At 40.0% G+C, this 14,340-nt stretch overlaps 1 protein-coding gene across 2 annotated transcripts in view; it reads right to left on the bottom strand.

Annotated features, from left to right (window-relative positions):
* Positions 1–380: 380 nt before the first annotated feature.
* Positions 381–14,340, bottom strand: part of LOC132151800 (BMP/retinoic acid-inducible neural-specific protein 3-like) — a 45,248-nt gene continuing 31,288 nt past the window's right edge. For both annotated transcript variants that reach the window (XM_059560173.1, XM_059560174.1), the window contains exons 7-8: positions 13,749–13,971; positions 381–1,614 (exon numbers count right to left, since the gene is read on the bottom strand). In XM_059560173.1, coding sequence (XP_059416156.1) covers positions 498–1,614; positions 13,749–13,971 — 1,340 coding nt within the window. In that variant the 3' untranslated portion in view covers positions 381–497. The remainder of the gene's footprint in view (positions 1,615–13,748; positions 13,972–14,340) is intronic.

Genomic DNA, 14,340 nt, shown 5'->3' with positions numbered 1-14,340 from the left:
AACGAAACAGACATTTTTTGGTTGTTAAAAAGGTGCACTTGTTCAAAACAGTTGCATTCGATCCTTCGCTGGCTGTGCTGATTTAAATCTAGTGGTTCTGTTATGTTTGTGTCGTAAGTTCAATGACGCAGATAGTGACAATTCTCTCAGGCCAATACATGATCAGCAGAGTTTACGTGTCATGTTTTGGTATCAGGTACTGTACTCAGTGGAAAATCCCCCAAAAGGGAACCATACCGTGCCATACCATGTAGTGGAAAAGCATGAGTTATGGTTAGTCATCATTGCAGTTAAGAAACGAAAAGGCAAAAGATTTGGTCATCCTTCTGAATGGCCTATTACATCAGTGGCTAAACAAACCAACCGTGGCTTTACCATCAACACTGTATCCCAGCAGTTGTTCAATATATATTTTTTTCTTTTCTAAAAGTATATCAGGCCATTTAACTATAGTTACTGAAATAGCTACAAACATACTGCTACCTTGCAGTGCCTTATTAACTACATAGTTTGGTAGTTTCATACTCCATTGAGTTGGGCTGCTTGGCGCTGAAGGCCTGAAGAGCAGTCTGGATTCGGACCACATCAGTGGTAGAGAGTTTGAGACGGTGGCGTAATAAGCAGGCGAACAGGTCCAGAGGTTGTTGGCCCGGTGGAGAGAGACGGTTGACCCGGTCTCGGATCTCCAGCAGCTGGAGCAAGGCCGAGTCCTGCGAGCCCTGCGTGTACGGATAGTCCAGCTGCAGGATCAAGTCCTGAATGGCATCTGGATCAAAGTGCATACTATATCCGAACACCTGCATACTGTTAATTTTCATGTAGCCCAGGTTACGAGAAGAGTCCATGTATTCCAATGGCTCGAAATGGACGCTGCCGTTCCCCTGAACTGATGCCGCTTTGACACGGCTCCTCAGGTAAATGTGTACCGTCTCAAAAAAGGTCTTCCACTTGTTACCCAGAGTCAGGGTCCAGTTATAACAGTCAAGCAGGATGTCTAACTTGGTCCTTTCCCAGTCAGGGTAACTGTTCTGGTCAATTGGCATGATCCAGCTCTCAGAATGACTACCTCCAAATGGATTGATGTAAACGGACAGCATGGGTTCCAGGGTGCTGTTTTTAGTAAGGCATATCTGCAGGGAGATCCCTAGGAGCATGTGAACGTGGTTCGATTTGAACTTGTTGCTCTTCAGTGTCAACAGCATCCTCTTCCTCCAGCTGGGATCGAACCAGTTGTTGAGTCTGACATCATTGCTTATGAACATGGCATGAATATTGATCCGTCCGTCCTTCTTTTGAAGCAGGTAGCGCAGCTCCGTGTCCTGAAGGTCCGTCTCGAACCCGATGTAGTTGTCAGTAGAATCCGGTATGGTATTCCTACAGGACCCTTGGCTCAGCATGTAGCCGGGATTGCAGCTGGCACAGCGAGAGCGGTTCTCGTAGGAGCAGGAGGCGCAGTGAGGACCATCGCCTACGTAGCACGGGATAATGCCCTGGCAGGATGGGTGCTCGTAATGACAGGAGCAGGTCCGCGTTTCCTCCATGTAGGAGCCTATCTGATTGTTCTCACTGCAGTACATGATGGAGAGGATATACCTAAGCCAGTAGCTGAGAGGCCTATGGTGAAGGAATTAATGTGATTAGTCAGATTGTCTTGAAAGTCATAAATGGTATTAAATTTAATCAAAGATAAAGTCTAAAGATAAAGTACTGCAAGTAGCAATATTAAAGATGTCACAAGAATTAATCAGGGTACTTATGGGAAAATGTTTTATTTTGTTCATTCTCCAATAGCTTAGAGCCTAAAATCTTTTTACACTGTGTACACACACACACACACACACACACACACACACACACACACACACACACACACACACACAGTCTCACACAATACAAAATAACTGGGCACAACATCCAATATAATATACAATACAATATAGTATGATGATTTTATTATAATAATTATTGATAACTTAATATATAATACATGTGTGTGTGTGTGTGTGTGTGTGTGTGTGTGTGTATATTGTATATGTAGGTATAACACAAAAAGTAAAGTATGTGACATGAAAGTACTTTAATCTTAGAAAAATACAGCTTGTTTTTCTCATAATAGACAATTTGGAAGAATCAATACTAAAAAAATAAAATAAAAAATAACACAAGACACCAAATTATTTCCAAATAATTTCATCCATTTTATAAGCATGAAAAAAATGCCATCCTGCAAAAATTAACATAACATGCATATTCAGACACTGTAATGATTATCTCTGCAGCCACTGGTAAATGAACTCAGTGGAGTGGATCAGCACGATCTGTCACATGGAGTCAAATTGTAAACATCAGCTAAATTGTACATGTTTCCCATTTTCCATTTCACTTTGTTTTTCCAAGCACAATAACAGAGTAAAAATACAACTCATATGGCATTAATAAAGCCTAAGCTAAAATAGCAAATGTCATGTCTGTTACTGCACCAAGTCTGAAATTAAGCTATACTGGATGTCATTTTTGACATATTAATGTCATTGGTTAAAAATCACTGAAAGACAAATTATAAGCTGAAGAGGATGCTATTTTGAGTATATTTAAGATTAAATAAGACCCAAAACATTCTTAATTCTCCTCTGAACTGGCTTATAGATAAACAACTCATTATTTTCAAACCTTGACGTATGTGGCAAATCTTCTTTTCACAGTTCAAAAATCTATTTCAGCAATTGCAGAGTTCCTTTTGTTATGCTATCCTGCGAGATAGCCAAAGACTTTCATAGCCATAAAATTACCACTTGCACAGAGAAAAACAGTTTACTCTGGATTAAAACGTAAGTGATGGCAACAGAATGAATAAATATTCATGGCACCAGGCTGCCTGAGAGACGGTCAGTATGCAGGTGGTTGGCAATCGAGGAAACCTCAGCAACCTGTCAGCATATTTCACTGACAGCGAAATGGAAAATCACACCAGAGACAAAACATGCATGTACATTTATTCTATGAGAAAACAATTTCTCAAAAATTTCCATATTTTTATACCATAAAAAACTGATGGAAGGTAAACAATAGCAATAAGCATTTTTGCTCTTCTTATGGAAATTACACCAATGAAGGAATAAGCATTAATATTGTACATTGACAAAAGCAATATTTCTGGTAAAATATGCAATGATTTAAAAATGCTTTTTTTTAAGATTCCATTTTATTATTTTTATGCGGATTAAAAATGTATTGATCAATATAATCAGTAAATTCTATTACTGTTGCCATGAGTTTATATCTCACAGTGTTTTTTTTTATCAGAATTGCGTGACATAAACTTACAATTACAAGGTATAAAGTCAGAATTGCGAGATATAATCTCACAATTGCATGGTATAAAGTCAGAATTGCGTGATATAAACTTAATAAAAAGATAAAGATTTAAAGATTTTTGTGATATAAACTTGCAGTTGTGAGTTACAAAGTCAGAATTGCATATTAACTAGAAATTCAGAATAAAGTCAGAATTGGGAGATATAAACTGGTGTAAAAGCTAAAAAATGGTTCAATTTCATTTTTTTTTTTATTATTCAAATCTGCCATTTCCTTTTTTATTATTCATAACAGTAACATTATTGACAGAAAATACATTTACTTGAATTAGCGTTTGGTTCTGCAGACTAATTAGCAAGAGGCTTTTTTTATAACATTTGTTGTTGTTAGTCATTGTTTGTTTGTAAGTAAATATTGTGTCATTTTTATTTAGAGATTGTACAGCAGACTGGTCAACTTTACGTTGTTAAGTTGTACATTATTTTATGCTGACCATAATTTGACCAGTTAATATATTCTATAAATTTTATGACTATTACCATGCATCAAGAAAATATAACACAGATTTTCCGTATACTAAATGTTCTAGTGAAAAGTTGAAAGCTGAAAATCTCACTGACCCTTAAGGAATAAAATATTCAGTATATCAGAGGATATCCATTGGCATTAATATGACTCTGCATCTGCAGCATCTGTATTGCATGTCATCCCAGAGCACCCAGCCAGCTTTAGTGATAATATGGGGGTATCTGAATATTATGTCTTTGAGAAGTCAATATGAATATTAATGAACCAAAAACTTTCAACTATAAAGCTGATCATCGCTTTACACTTGGCTTTCACCTCATCTGACTCAAGTAGTTTCCACTTGACTTGGCTGCCTGCGTGGTCTGCATAATCATTTTTGCACAGTCCTGACCCTCTACCATCTTTGAACACTAGTTTTAGACCTCAGTCGTGAACCTTCTCCTTCCACAGCCCTTACCAAAGGCACTGCATTATCATGCCAGGGCAGAGCCCATAAATTACCTGTTTCTCATGTCTTCCATTAAAACACAACCTGCACTTTAGCCTAAAGATGGGAAGATAAAACCAATTCATCCACTAACTCCTGAAATGATTAGATGGGACAGTCTCTATCATTTCAGAGAGGCTGGGACTTCAGCCAGGATACTAGACTTAACGCAATTACGCTTGCCACAATTGCCCTCAGATATGGACTGAGTAGTGTGTTAAAGGCATTTCTTAATTAATTAGCTCGGAGGACATGCATTTTAAATCTCCTATTAGTTCATCTATTTGGAAGCGGATCAGAAATGAAGATACAAATGCAACAGCGCAATATATGTATGTGACATCATGACAAATAAAGATGTTATAGGAGAATTAGAGGTTTGGACTTTATATGAACATGGGTTTTTCAACATTTTGTGATCTGTCAAAGAAAAATATATCAGTAATATTTTACAGTAAGGTCTGCTAACATCAGTTACAGTTTTTCTCGATTGGTTTGGCTCATTTCTTGAAACCGAGATGACATTCTCAAAACCATAAGGTCATTTGGCCAAACAGTCTTACAGTTCTGCTCAACATTATAGCTCACTAGCAAAATCAAATATCTTTCCCCAAACTCTTCTTCCATGCTTCAAAAGCAGATTCCTTTCCCATATAAAAGGTCAGTACAGTCAAAATAGCACAGATCCTTCTCAATTGCCTTGGCACATGTGCATTCATTTAGTGCTTTTGTCAAAATAACCTGGATGGTTTAGCACAACACCATGGATCCCCTGCAAAAGCTCATATCTCTCCCAAAACAGTTTATCCATGTGTCAAAACTAAATATCCTTCTCATATAAATAGTCAATGCCCCCAAAATGCATTATACCTTTGGCATTGTTTAAGCACTGCAAGTCAAAATGCTTAGACGTTTTGTCACTGAGGCACAGGTCTAGCAACAGAATACCACTATGAATAAAACTAAAAGATTTTACAGTAAAATCAGCCTCCAATAAACCACTCATACTCAAGGAAACTGTAAACATTTTTATTCGTACAAAGAAATGTTAACATTAGAGAACATACTGATTGATTGTCAAGTACTGTCATAAATTTATCAAATGTTCCAAGAAATTCTTTCATGGTATTATATCTTTGACTAATTTTGACAGTTGAACAGACAATTGTGCATATGATGACTTACACAATGAAACCATGCTGATATGTTTTGGAGAGAGTAACCATTTCACTGAAAAATCAACTAATCAGTTTAGATCAGCAAGATCTATTTATTTGGAAAATGTGCTAAATGTGGGCTCATTGTGCTAACTGTAGCTACTTGTACATAATCATTTGAAAAAAAGCACAGAGTAACTTGAGACATGTACTAAAGCATTTGCAATTTGATAAAACCAATGAAAAATGACATTCTGTTGTGAACAATTGCAAGGTGGTTTGGAGATTTGTCCATGTTATTTTGAGAATGTCATCTCGGTTTCAAGAAATGAGCCAAACCAATCGAGAAAAACTGTAATACATCAGGTACACTGTCAGAAATAGGGGTACAGCAGGGGTCCATTTCTGTCCCCCAAGGTACAATCTACACTAATGTACCCCATAAGGCTTATTATTGGACCTCAAGGTACATAATTGTACCTTTTCTTGAGGGTCTTTTGAACCATTTCTTTGAAAGGTTAAGGTACAATATCAAGAGCCAGCCTTGATTGGCTGCTTGATTTTCATTTGAAAAGAACGTCCAGTTCGCAGTCTTTCTTTTGGCAGAGACGAAGTCATAGATAGCATGGTTCTTACAGGGCTTTCAGTAAAATCAGCATTGTAATATTTGCAGTGTTAAAAGTCATTAATTGCCAAAGAGTTTAATTAAAAATCTACAGTGTTAAATAGTAATCATGTTCAGTGTTGTTATATGGTGTAATTTCACTTTTACACTAAAAGTGCGGAATAAAAAAAAAAAAACGCTGAATTGTCTGGACTCCGCCCCTCAGTAACGACGACGACATTCTTTCCTCGAGCGACCGAGACATAAGTTGGATTGCTTTTCCCTTGATAAAAGTACACTGGAAAAACATTTTTGTTGATAAATTTACTCAAAATATGATTGGTGGTGAACACATTTAGAAATTACTAACTGCGAGTGTTTTTGTCAGGTTTAATGATGATCGTGAGGGGCAGAGATGTAAGTTACAGAAGCGTTAAAGTTTATCATCATTCAGTTTCCTCAAAAAAGGTGATTAACGTTACGTGTAAAATAACTTTTTGGAATGTGCTTACAATGTAAGTCATTTATGCTTTACGCTTCTTTCATTTTTGTTGGTCGACACGTCCTCTCTCCTCTGTTCTCGCCGAGGCCTGGGTTTACTGGAGTCTGGCGCTGAAGACTGAAGCAGCTAACTTTACATTCGTTAGGTGTTCTACTCAAATGAGAGAATTCATCACTTGGTAAATGTATTTGTTTTTGAAAGCATTGAGTGCGGTATTTCATTACGCACTAATAAAAAATTAGTTTTTGTGACTCATAACACCATGTTGAAGTGTCTGTCTCGCCGCTGCAGATGTGCAGTCTTTCTGCAGCCAGAGCTGCTATAACGAGGGACATTTACCAGTCATTTGACTGACGTTATCTAAAGCAAAACTAGCAGATAGTCCTATTGACTGACCAAGCGTTGTCTCAGAAAATGCTGCGATAGCCGCCACGTAAACTTTGAGCGTGGAGGGGGCTCTGCCCTTTTCCAACAGCTCCTGTAGGAAGGAGAGAACCTCCGTCACCTCACAATTAAGGGGTGAACGTCCCCGAGCTGTGCACCAGCTGGAGAATACTGACCACTTCGAAGCATATAGCCGTCGAGTCGATGGAGCTCTAGCCTGAGTGATAGTATTTAGCACTCCCACTGAGAGATCAGCGGGTAACCGTTGAGCGCCCACACATGGAGGGACCACAACTCCGGTTGAGGGTGCCAAATCGAGCCCCTGGCCTGCGAGAGGAGGTCCCTCCTCAACGGCACTGGCCATGGGGCAGTGTCTGCTAACTGCATCAAATCTGGAAACCATGGTTGGTTCTTCCAAAGTGGTGCTACAAGCAGTACTGAGCATCTTGTTTCCCTCACCCATTCTATCACCTGCGGAAGGAGGGAGATGGGGGGAAAAGCATAGAGCAGGCAGCACGGCCACCTTTGTGACAGCGCGCTTTCGTTCTTGGAAAAGAACGCGGGGCAGTGAGCATTTTCGTGGGACGCGAAGAGGTCCACTTCCGCCCTGCCAAATCTCTCCCACAGCAGCTGGACTGTCTGTGGGGGTAGAGACCATTCGCCCGTGGGAATGTTGCTTCTGGACAGTCTGTCTGGACCCAGATTCTGTAGCCCAGGCACATGAACTGCTCTCAGCGAGCGCAAGTTGTGCTGAGCCCAAACCAGGAGTCGTTCCGCCAACCTGTACAGGTTTCAGGACCTGAGACCGCCCTGGCGATTTATGTAGGACACCACAGACATGTTGTCCGAACGGACTAAGACGTGGTGGCCCTTGATTCGGGGACAGAAGCGGGTCAGCGCGTTCTCCACTGCCAGCATTTCCAGACAGTTGATATGTTGGAGCTTTTCCCGTTCTGACCACCGGCCAAAGAACGGTCTGCCCTCGAGCAGCGCTCCCCATCCCGTAGTGGAGGCGTCCGTCGACACCACTTTCACTTTCGAGGAAGTCCCCAGGCTTACACCTGATTGGTACCAGTCGTTCGCTGTCCAGGGTTTCAAGGCTGTAACACAGCTCTGATTGACCTTGAGACGCAACTGACCGGATATCCACGCTCTGCGCGGTACTCGCTGTGGCGACAGCCGCGCCGTCATGGAGTGTGAGTCCAGAGCTATACCCAAAAACAGTATCGTCTGACTGGGGTTCAGCGAACTCTTTGTCCAGTTGACACTGAGACCGAGTTTCTCTAGGTGATCGAGTAAAATGGCCCTGTGTTCCACGAGCTCTGATCGTGATTGAGCCAGAATCAGCCAGTCGTCCAAATAGTTCAGCACTCGCATGCCGCTGAGTCTGAGAGGAGTGAGCGCTGCGTCCATGCACCTCGTAAATGTACGAGGAGCCAGGGACAAGCCGAACGGCAGGACTGTATACTGGTATGTCTGGCCCTCGAAGGCGAATCTCAAGTATCGAAAGTGACGTGACGCTATCTGTATTTGAAAATACGCGTCCTTCAGATCTATCGACATGAACCCGAATATGCGCGAGGAGTTTCCTGGTTGTAAGCATTTTGAAACTGCGTTTCGCCAATGCTTTGTTCAGCTGTCTTAGATCAGGTATGGGTCTGAAACCCCCGTCTTTCTTGGGCACTAGAAAGTATCTGCTGTACAGCCCCCCTTCGCTTTGAGCTTGAGATACAGGCTCCACAGCCCCTTTGCTCAACAGTTTTGATATTTCGGCTCGAAGTAAGTGTGCTACTTCTGTTTTGACCGTGGTTTCGACGCACGCTAAAAAGTGCGGAGGGCGTCGAGAAAACTATAGCGAGTAGCCTCTCTTTATAATGTCTAGCACCCAATCCGAAACCCCTGGAAGCGCTGACCATGCGTCTGCATGAATGGCTAAGGGTTGGATGCAAAGCGCGCTCTGTTGGCTGGGCAACGGCAGTGCTTCGATGTGCTGTAACATGGGTGTTATGCCTGTGACATTTGAGGCGGGGAGCGCGCTGATCACAGCGGGCAAATTGCTCGTCCTCGACCCCGCCACGGTGCTTAACCGAGTGAGGGAGGGCTGAGCGAGTCCCGTGGGACTCGTGCTGTCTGTGAGTAATTGTGGGCTGTAAGCGTGCACATTTACTGCTTTTGACGCATTGAGCACGGGTTTTGTTTTTACAGAAACCACATGACGTGTGAGACAGTGTTTGTGGGCACTGAAGAGTGGGCACGTTTACTATGTAGTGCGCGCGATCGACCTGAGTCGTTTTTATGGGCGCGAGCCCTGTGTGAGGGGCTGTGCTTATATGTGGAGATGGGCACTGAGCAGTGGGCATCGTCACTGCATTTATAGCACCATCGGCCGTGGCCGGGACACCAGAAATTACTCTCTTTTCGGGAAATATCTGGGTAGCCATGAAAACAGCTTTTGTGTGCAGGCAAGCGGGCAACTGTACACGCTTGCGCATTGCAGAAGACGCTGAGACAGTCACAATTCCTGGAACTGAAACAGCGGCGCGCTTGGGTGAGAGTTCGGCCGCAGCGGGACTCATACACCGGCGCTTTCCTAGGAGTGCTAGGATGACTTCGGGGCTTCCGGTCTTACCGCAATCCTCTGCCGTGGTCCCCGCGGCACGGGGCGCCGGCCGGTAGAGCGAGAGCGGGGTCTCGAGCTGCGTTGCTGTCGCTGTTGTGATGAAGCTGCAAGAGGCGGGCGGTGTGGCTGAGAGCTTAGCGGGGTCGGTCTAGCACGACTCGCTGCAGAACCGGAGCGCTTCGGGAGGAAGTGCTTAAAAGCTTGAGACGCTTTCTGGACCTCGACGAATCTCTCAATGAACTCGTTGACAGAGGATCCGAAGAGGCCAGCGGAAGTCAGCGGGGCGTTGAGGAACGCGGTGCGTTCAGACTCTGCCAGACTCTGCGCCGGAAAGCGCAGTGGGAACGGCAGTGGAAGGCGGCGTTGGCCAGCAGCTTCAGGAATGGCTCGTCCCGCTGAGATGCTAGTCAGACGACGCGTTGCTTCTTCTCGTGATCCAACGATGCGTGAGCTTCGCTGAAGAGATGACAAATCAGGTGAGTCAGCCTTTTCGAGCTCCCTTTATAGGGCTAGGCCACACCCGTTTCGGCGGTTGGTCTGATGTTGTCTCATGTTGCATCAGCCTGTGCTCGATAGGCTTATGCAGTTGCCGCAGAGCAGCCAATGAGCGAGCGAGCCGTCTCGCCTATGGCTGTATGCTGCTGCAAATGCGCTTTACAATATTTCAAAATTAAGGATAATTTTTTGCTTCAGTGTATCGTGAAAAGAGACTTTTCCCGCAGCGTCTTAGCTAAGACGCAGTACGAGAGAACTCTCGTAAGAGAACTGTAAATCTGTCAGTCTTTCAGTTTCCTTCGGTGTTCACTGGCAGAGCTAGCATGTACTTTATCAATTCATATGGCATCCTATTTTGGGTTAAATAATGTCCCAAATGCTTCCAGATATACAAGGTTACGTGTTAATGGAGAAATATGTCTGAATCTATCTATAGTTTCTTTTCACATTATAAATAATAAATAGATAAATTCTTAAGAAGTAATGTAGTACACTGTTCATTTTAAGATGTCTTATTACTCATGTTACTCACTAAAAGTATGTACAAATGTAATACTTGAATAAAAGTTGTAAAAATACAAATGTATTAAATAATCAGATTAAATAAATACTTAAATTGTTTCCGGCCTCCATGTGAATATTGCACAATGTTTCATTTAATTGACCCTAGAATGAAGGCTATATAAAAAAAATAAATAAATAAAGTTTATGATTTGACACCTGTTTTATAGACAGTTCTCATCATACTCATAATTAGGGATAATCACAATTGTTTCACCACATTTACTTATTTAAATAACTGAAATAACTGTTTTTATCCTTTTTACAATAGAACTGGCCCAGACTTATGCAGTGTCAAGTAAAGGAAGCACCTGTGAGTCTGGTGACTCTAGCGTGAGTGATGGAAGACCTTCAGGAAAGGAGCAGAATGATGAAGATGACGCCAAGAAGTGTCAGTCTGTCTCATTTATATGTTATTCTGTGTGCAGTAGAAATTTAAAACGCACAAATGAATATGAAAATTTAAGATTAACTGGGCAGGCACACAATTTTAGTTCATGTTCACACCTGGAATTTACTAATTACTAATTTAAGATATCAAACTGCAAAACGATAAATGGTAAGTTGGCCCAAAAATGGAAAAAGTGTCATAATTTCTCACTCTCTGTGATTCCAAACCTGCAAGACTTGCATTCATTTTCCAAACACAGATGGAGATATTTTGAATGAGATAATTTCCTTCCATCGACAGTCTACACAACTACCACTTTAATACTTCAAGAAGTTCATAAAGAGATCATAAAACTAATCCAAATGAATTGAGCAGTTTAGACCAAATTTTCTGAAGAGACTCTTTCACTTTACAATGAACAGAATTACTTTTTTTTTTAACATTGATCAGGGAACATAAACAGAAAATGTGGACTAAACCACATTATACATATAAATTACTTCTCTTTATGGATTAGATCTCTTTATGAAGTATTAAAGTGGTAGTTAAGGGACAGAAATCTTATATTCTATTGTTAAGGGACAGAAATCTTATATTCTATTAAAATATCTTCAGTTGTGTTTAAAAGATAACAAAAGGCTGAGTAAACTGATGAAATGTTTATTTTTAACAAACCCTGTAATAAAAGTATATGGCCATATGTGTCACCCAAGATGTGAGCTATTGCCAGGTTGTGAACAGAGCCATAGTGTGTCTACACAATCAACTGAGCAGAATGGTTCCTGAGAGAGATGTTGTAATTAATTGTTGTTTTGTTGTTGTCATTGTTTTTTTCTTTCTTTTCAAGAAGCCAAGTTCCTGCTTCTCCCAAGACCTTCAAGGACCCAATTGACCTCTGAATCAGCTGTAAAGGAGGAAGAAACCGGTTGTCTAAGGTTAGACAATATTTTAGAATAAGAATATCTATATTTTTGCTGTAACTGTAGTCTGTGTTCACGCATTTATTTTATTTTTTTGCTGATTTTATCTAGATTTTATCTGTTATCTAGATTGGGACAGCGATACTGCATCCGTTGGTCTCCTACTTCATTTGATTCCCACATCATCACAAGGCTGCCAGGGACCTGGAAAAATGTCATCCTGTCAAGCTGAAAAACATCTTCAAAAAGGTACATTTGGACATTTCTTTCACTATTGTCTGCCTCAAAATATTGCCAGATGGCTGGTATATGAAAAACAATTAATATAAATAAAATCAGTTGGAGAGCTGACCTTGAGTGTTACTTTTGTCTTTTATCTGCAGGCACTAACAAGAACAGATTTGATGATGATGTGTTTTATTAACTATTTTATGTTTCTGTGCAACACTTAATGAATGTAACTAATTAACCTCTACACATCTGGTATATGCTTTAAGTTGCCAATTTGCCCATTTGTTCAATAAATGATGAAATTTATACATCTGTCTGAAGACTCTTGATTTTATGTCTAATCTTGTACATTAACTTTATTTTTAACATAATTAACATTTTATTTGTTTGCACTGAAAAGAGGACTTAATTAATTACACTTAAAACAACCCCAGTGGTGTTAAATACACTTACTCAGTAGATGATCGTTTATATGTCACAGTTAGACATTGTTTAAAATGAAATGTGAAAATGAAAAGGATTGAATAAATTCAGATTTTAATTCTCTGTGTGTGTGTGTGTAAATTATATATATATATATATATATATATATATATATATATATATATATATATATATATATATATATATATATATATATGTCATATCAAGGATTGTACCCTGTCGAAGCCAATTTTGTACCCTTTTTGAGGGGTCCATTTTTGTACCGTTAAATAAAGGTACAAACAGGCCACCACAGGTACCAAACTGGTCTCTTAAGGTACAAATCACTGTCAAAGGTACAAAAACTGTATCCTTGAGGGTACAGCCCCAGTGACAAGCCATTGTACCCCTAAAGGTACAATTATGTACTTTCTTTTCTGAGAGTGTATCATGAACTAATTATAAACAGAAATTTAACAGAATTTTAATAATAACAAGTACTCTTGGTTAATGTTATTTTCTACAAGTATGCATAAATTGATGTCTTGTAAGCGCCTATTGGTTATATTGATACTATTATTAATATTCTGAATGAATGATAATAATAATAAACTACATTAATGTTAGATTTTTTAATGCCACAGTAGCTACTTTGACTGTTTTCATGGTAAAAAAAAAAACAACCTAATTACAGTAGTTAAAATTGTAAATGAAAACTAAATAAGATATTTAAGTTAATATTCTGCAACTAAATTTGAATTAACTTGATTAAAACTTTGTAAATGGTATCAACAGAATAAAACAAAACTAAATCTAAACTAGGACTGTAGCTTACTAAATGATACATTTAGCAATTTGTAATTGTTTCTTAATGATACCTAATTAATTAGTGTTATCAAATTGAACCTTATAGTAAAATGTTACCAGAAAGGCCCTTAATCTTTTCGGAGGCAATGAGAATCTAATGTTAACGAATTGAATCTTATAAAATGTTACCAAAAAAGCCTGTTCAAACCTGAATCCTTCAGGAAGCAATGATAAACTATTGTTTACCTGTCATCACTTTACAATCAATTATAAATATGGACATTTCCAGTTATAACCCATTAGGAACATGGCTAATCTCTTACCTCTCCCTGGGCAGAGATATTTTTGGCAGAGTCCGACACCTTTTGCTGAGTTTGAAGAGTTTGCCGACAATCCGCCGCGCTTTACTGAGCAGCTGCTGAGTGCTAGTCTCCAGCAGCTGAAAGCGCTGCTGAACGCCAGGGTCCATTTTCCAAAAGTACTGCACAGCAGATGTGTTCAGAGCATAGAATGTTGGTAATCTCCTCACAAAATTTTGGAAGTCCTCTAGAAAGGCAGACAAGTGTTGAAAATAAATTACTGGAATGACTTTGCATCATGTCGGGAAAAAAGAAATCAGTCATGTTTGACAAAATGTGTCAACAGTGAAAATGGGTGTGGAAGGGGAGCAGGTGGAATGTTATTTTCACTCCTTTGATGAAAATTGAAAATTGTCCTGTGTGATTGAACACTGATAGGCGAGGACAGCAGGGTATTTTCAATGAGCTGCTAAGAAGCACAAAGCCTTTTCTAAGAAGGACAGGCTGATTTTGAAGGAGCACATGTGGTTCAACTTCATATATATATAATAAAACACATTAAGTTCTGACAGTATAGCAAGTAGTTAAAGCAAAGCAGAATCATCTCAGCCATACC

This window comes from Carassius carassius, chromosome 10 (assembly GCF_963082965.1).
Source record: "Carassius carassius chromosome 10, fCarCar2.1, whole genome shotgun sequence".
NCBI classification, from domain to species: domain Eukaryota; kingdom Metazoa; phylum Chordata; class Actinopteri; order Cypriniformes; family Cyprinidae; genus Carassius; species Carassius carassius.
Note: the sequence above shows the minus strand (reverse complement) of the source record. Positions and strands in the feature narration are given on the sequence as shown.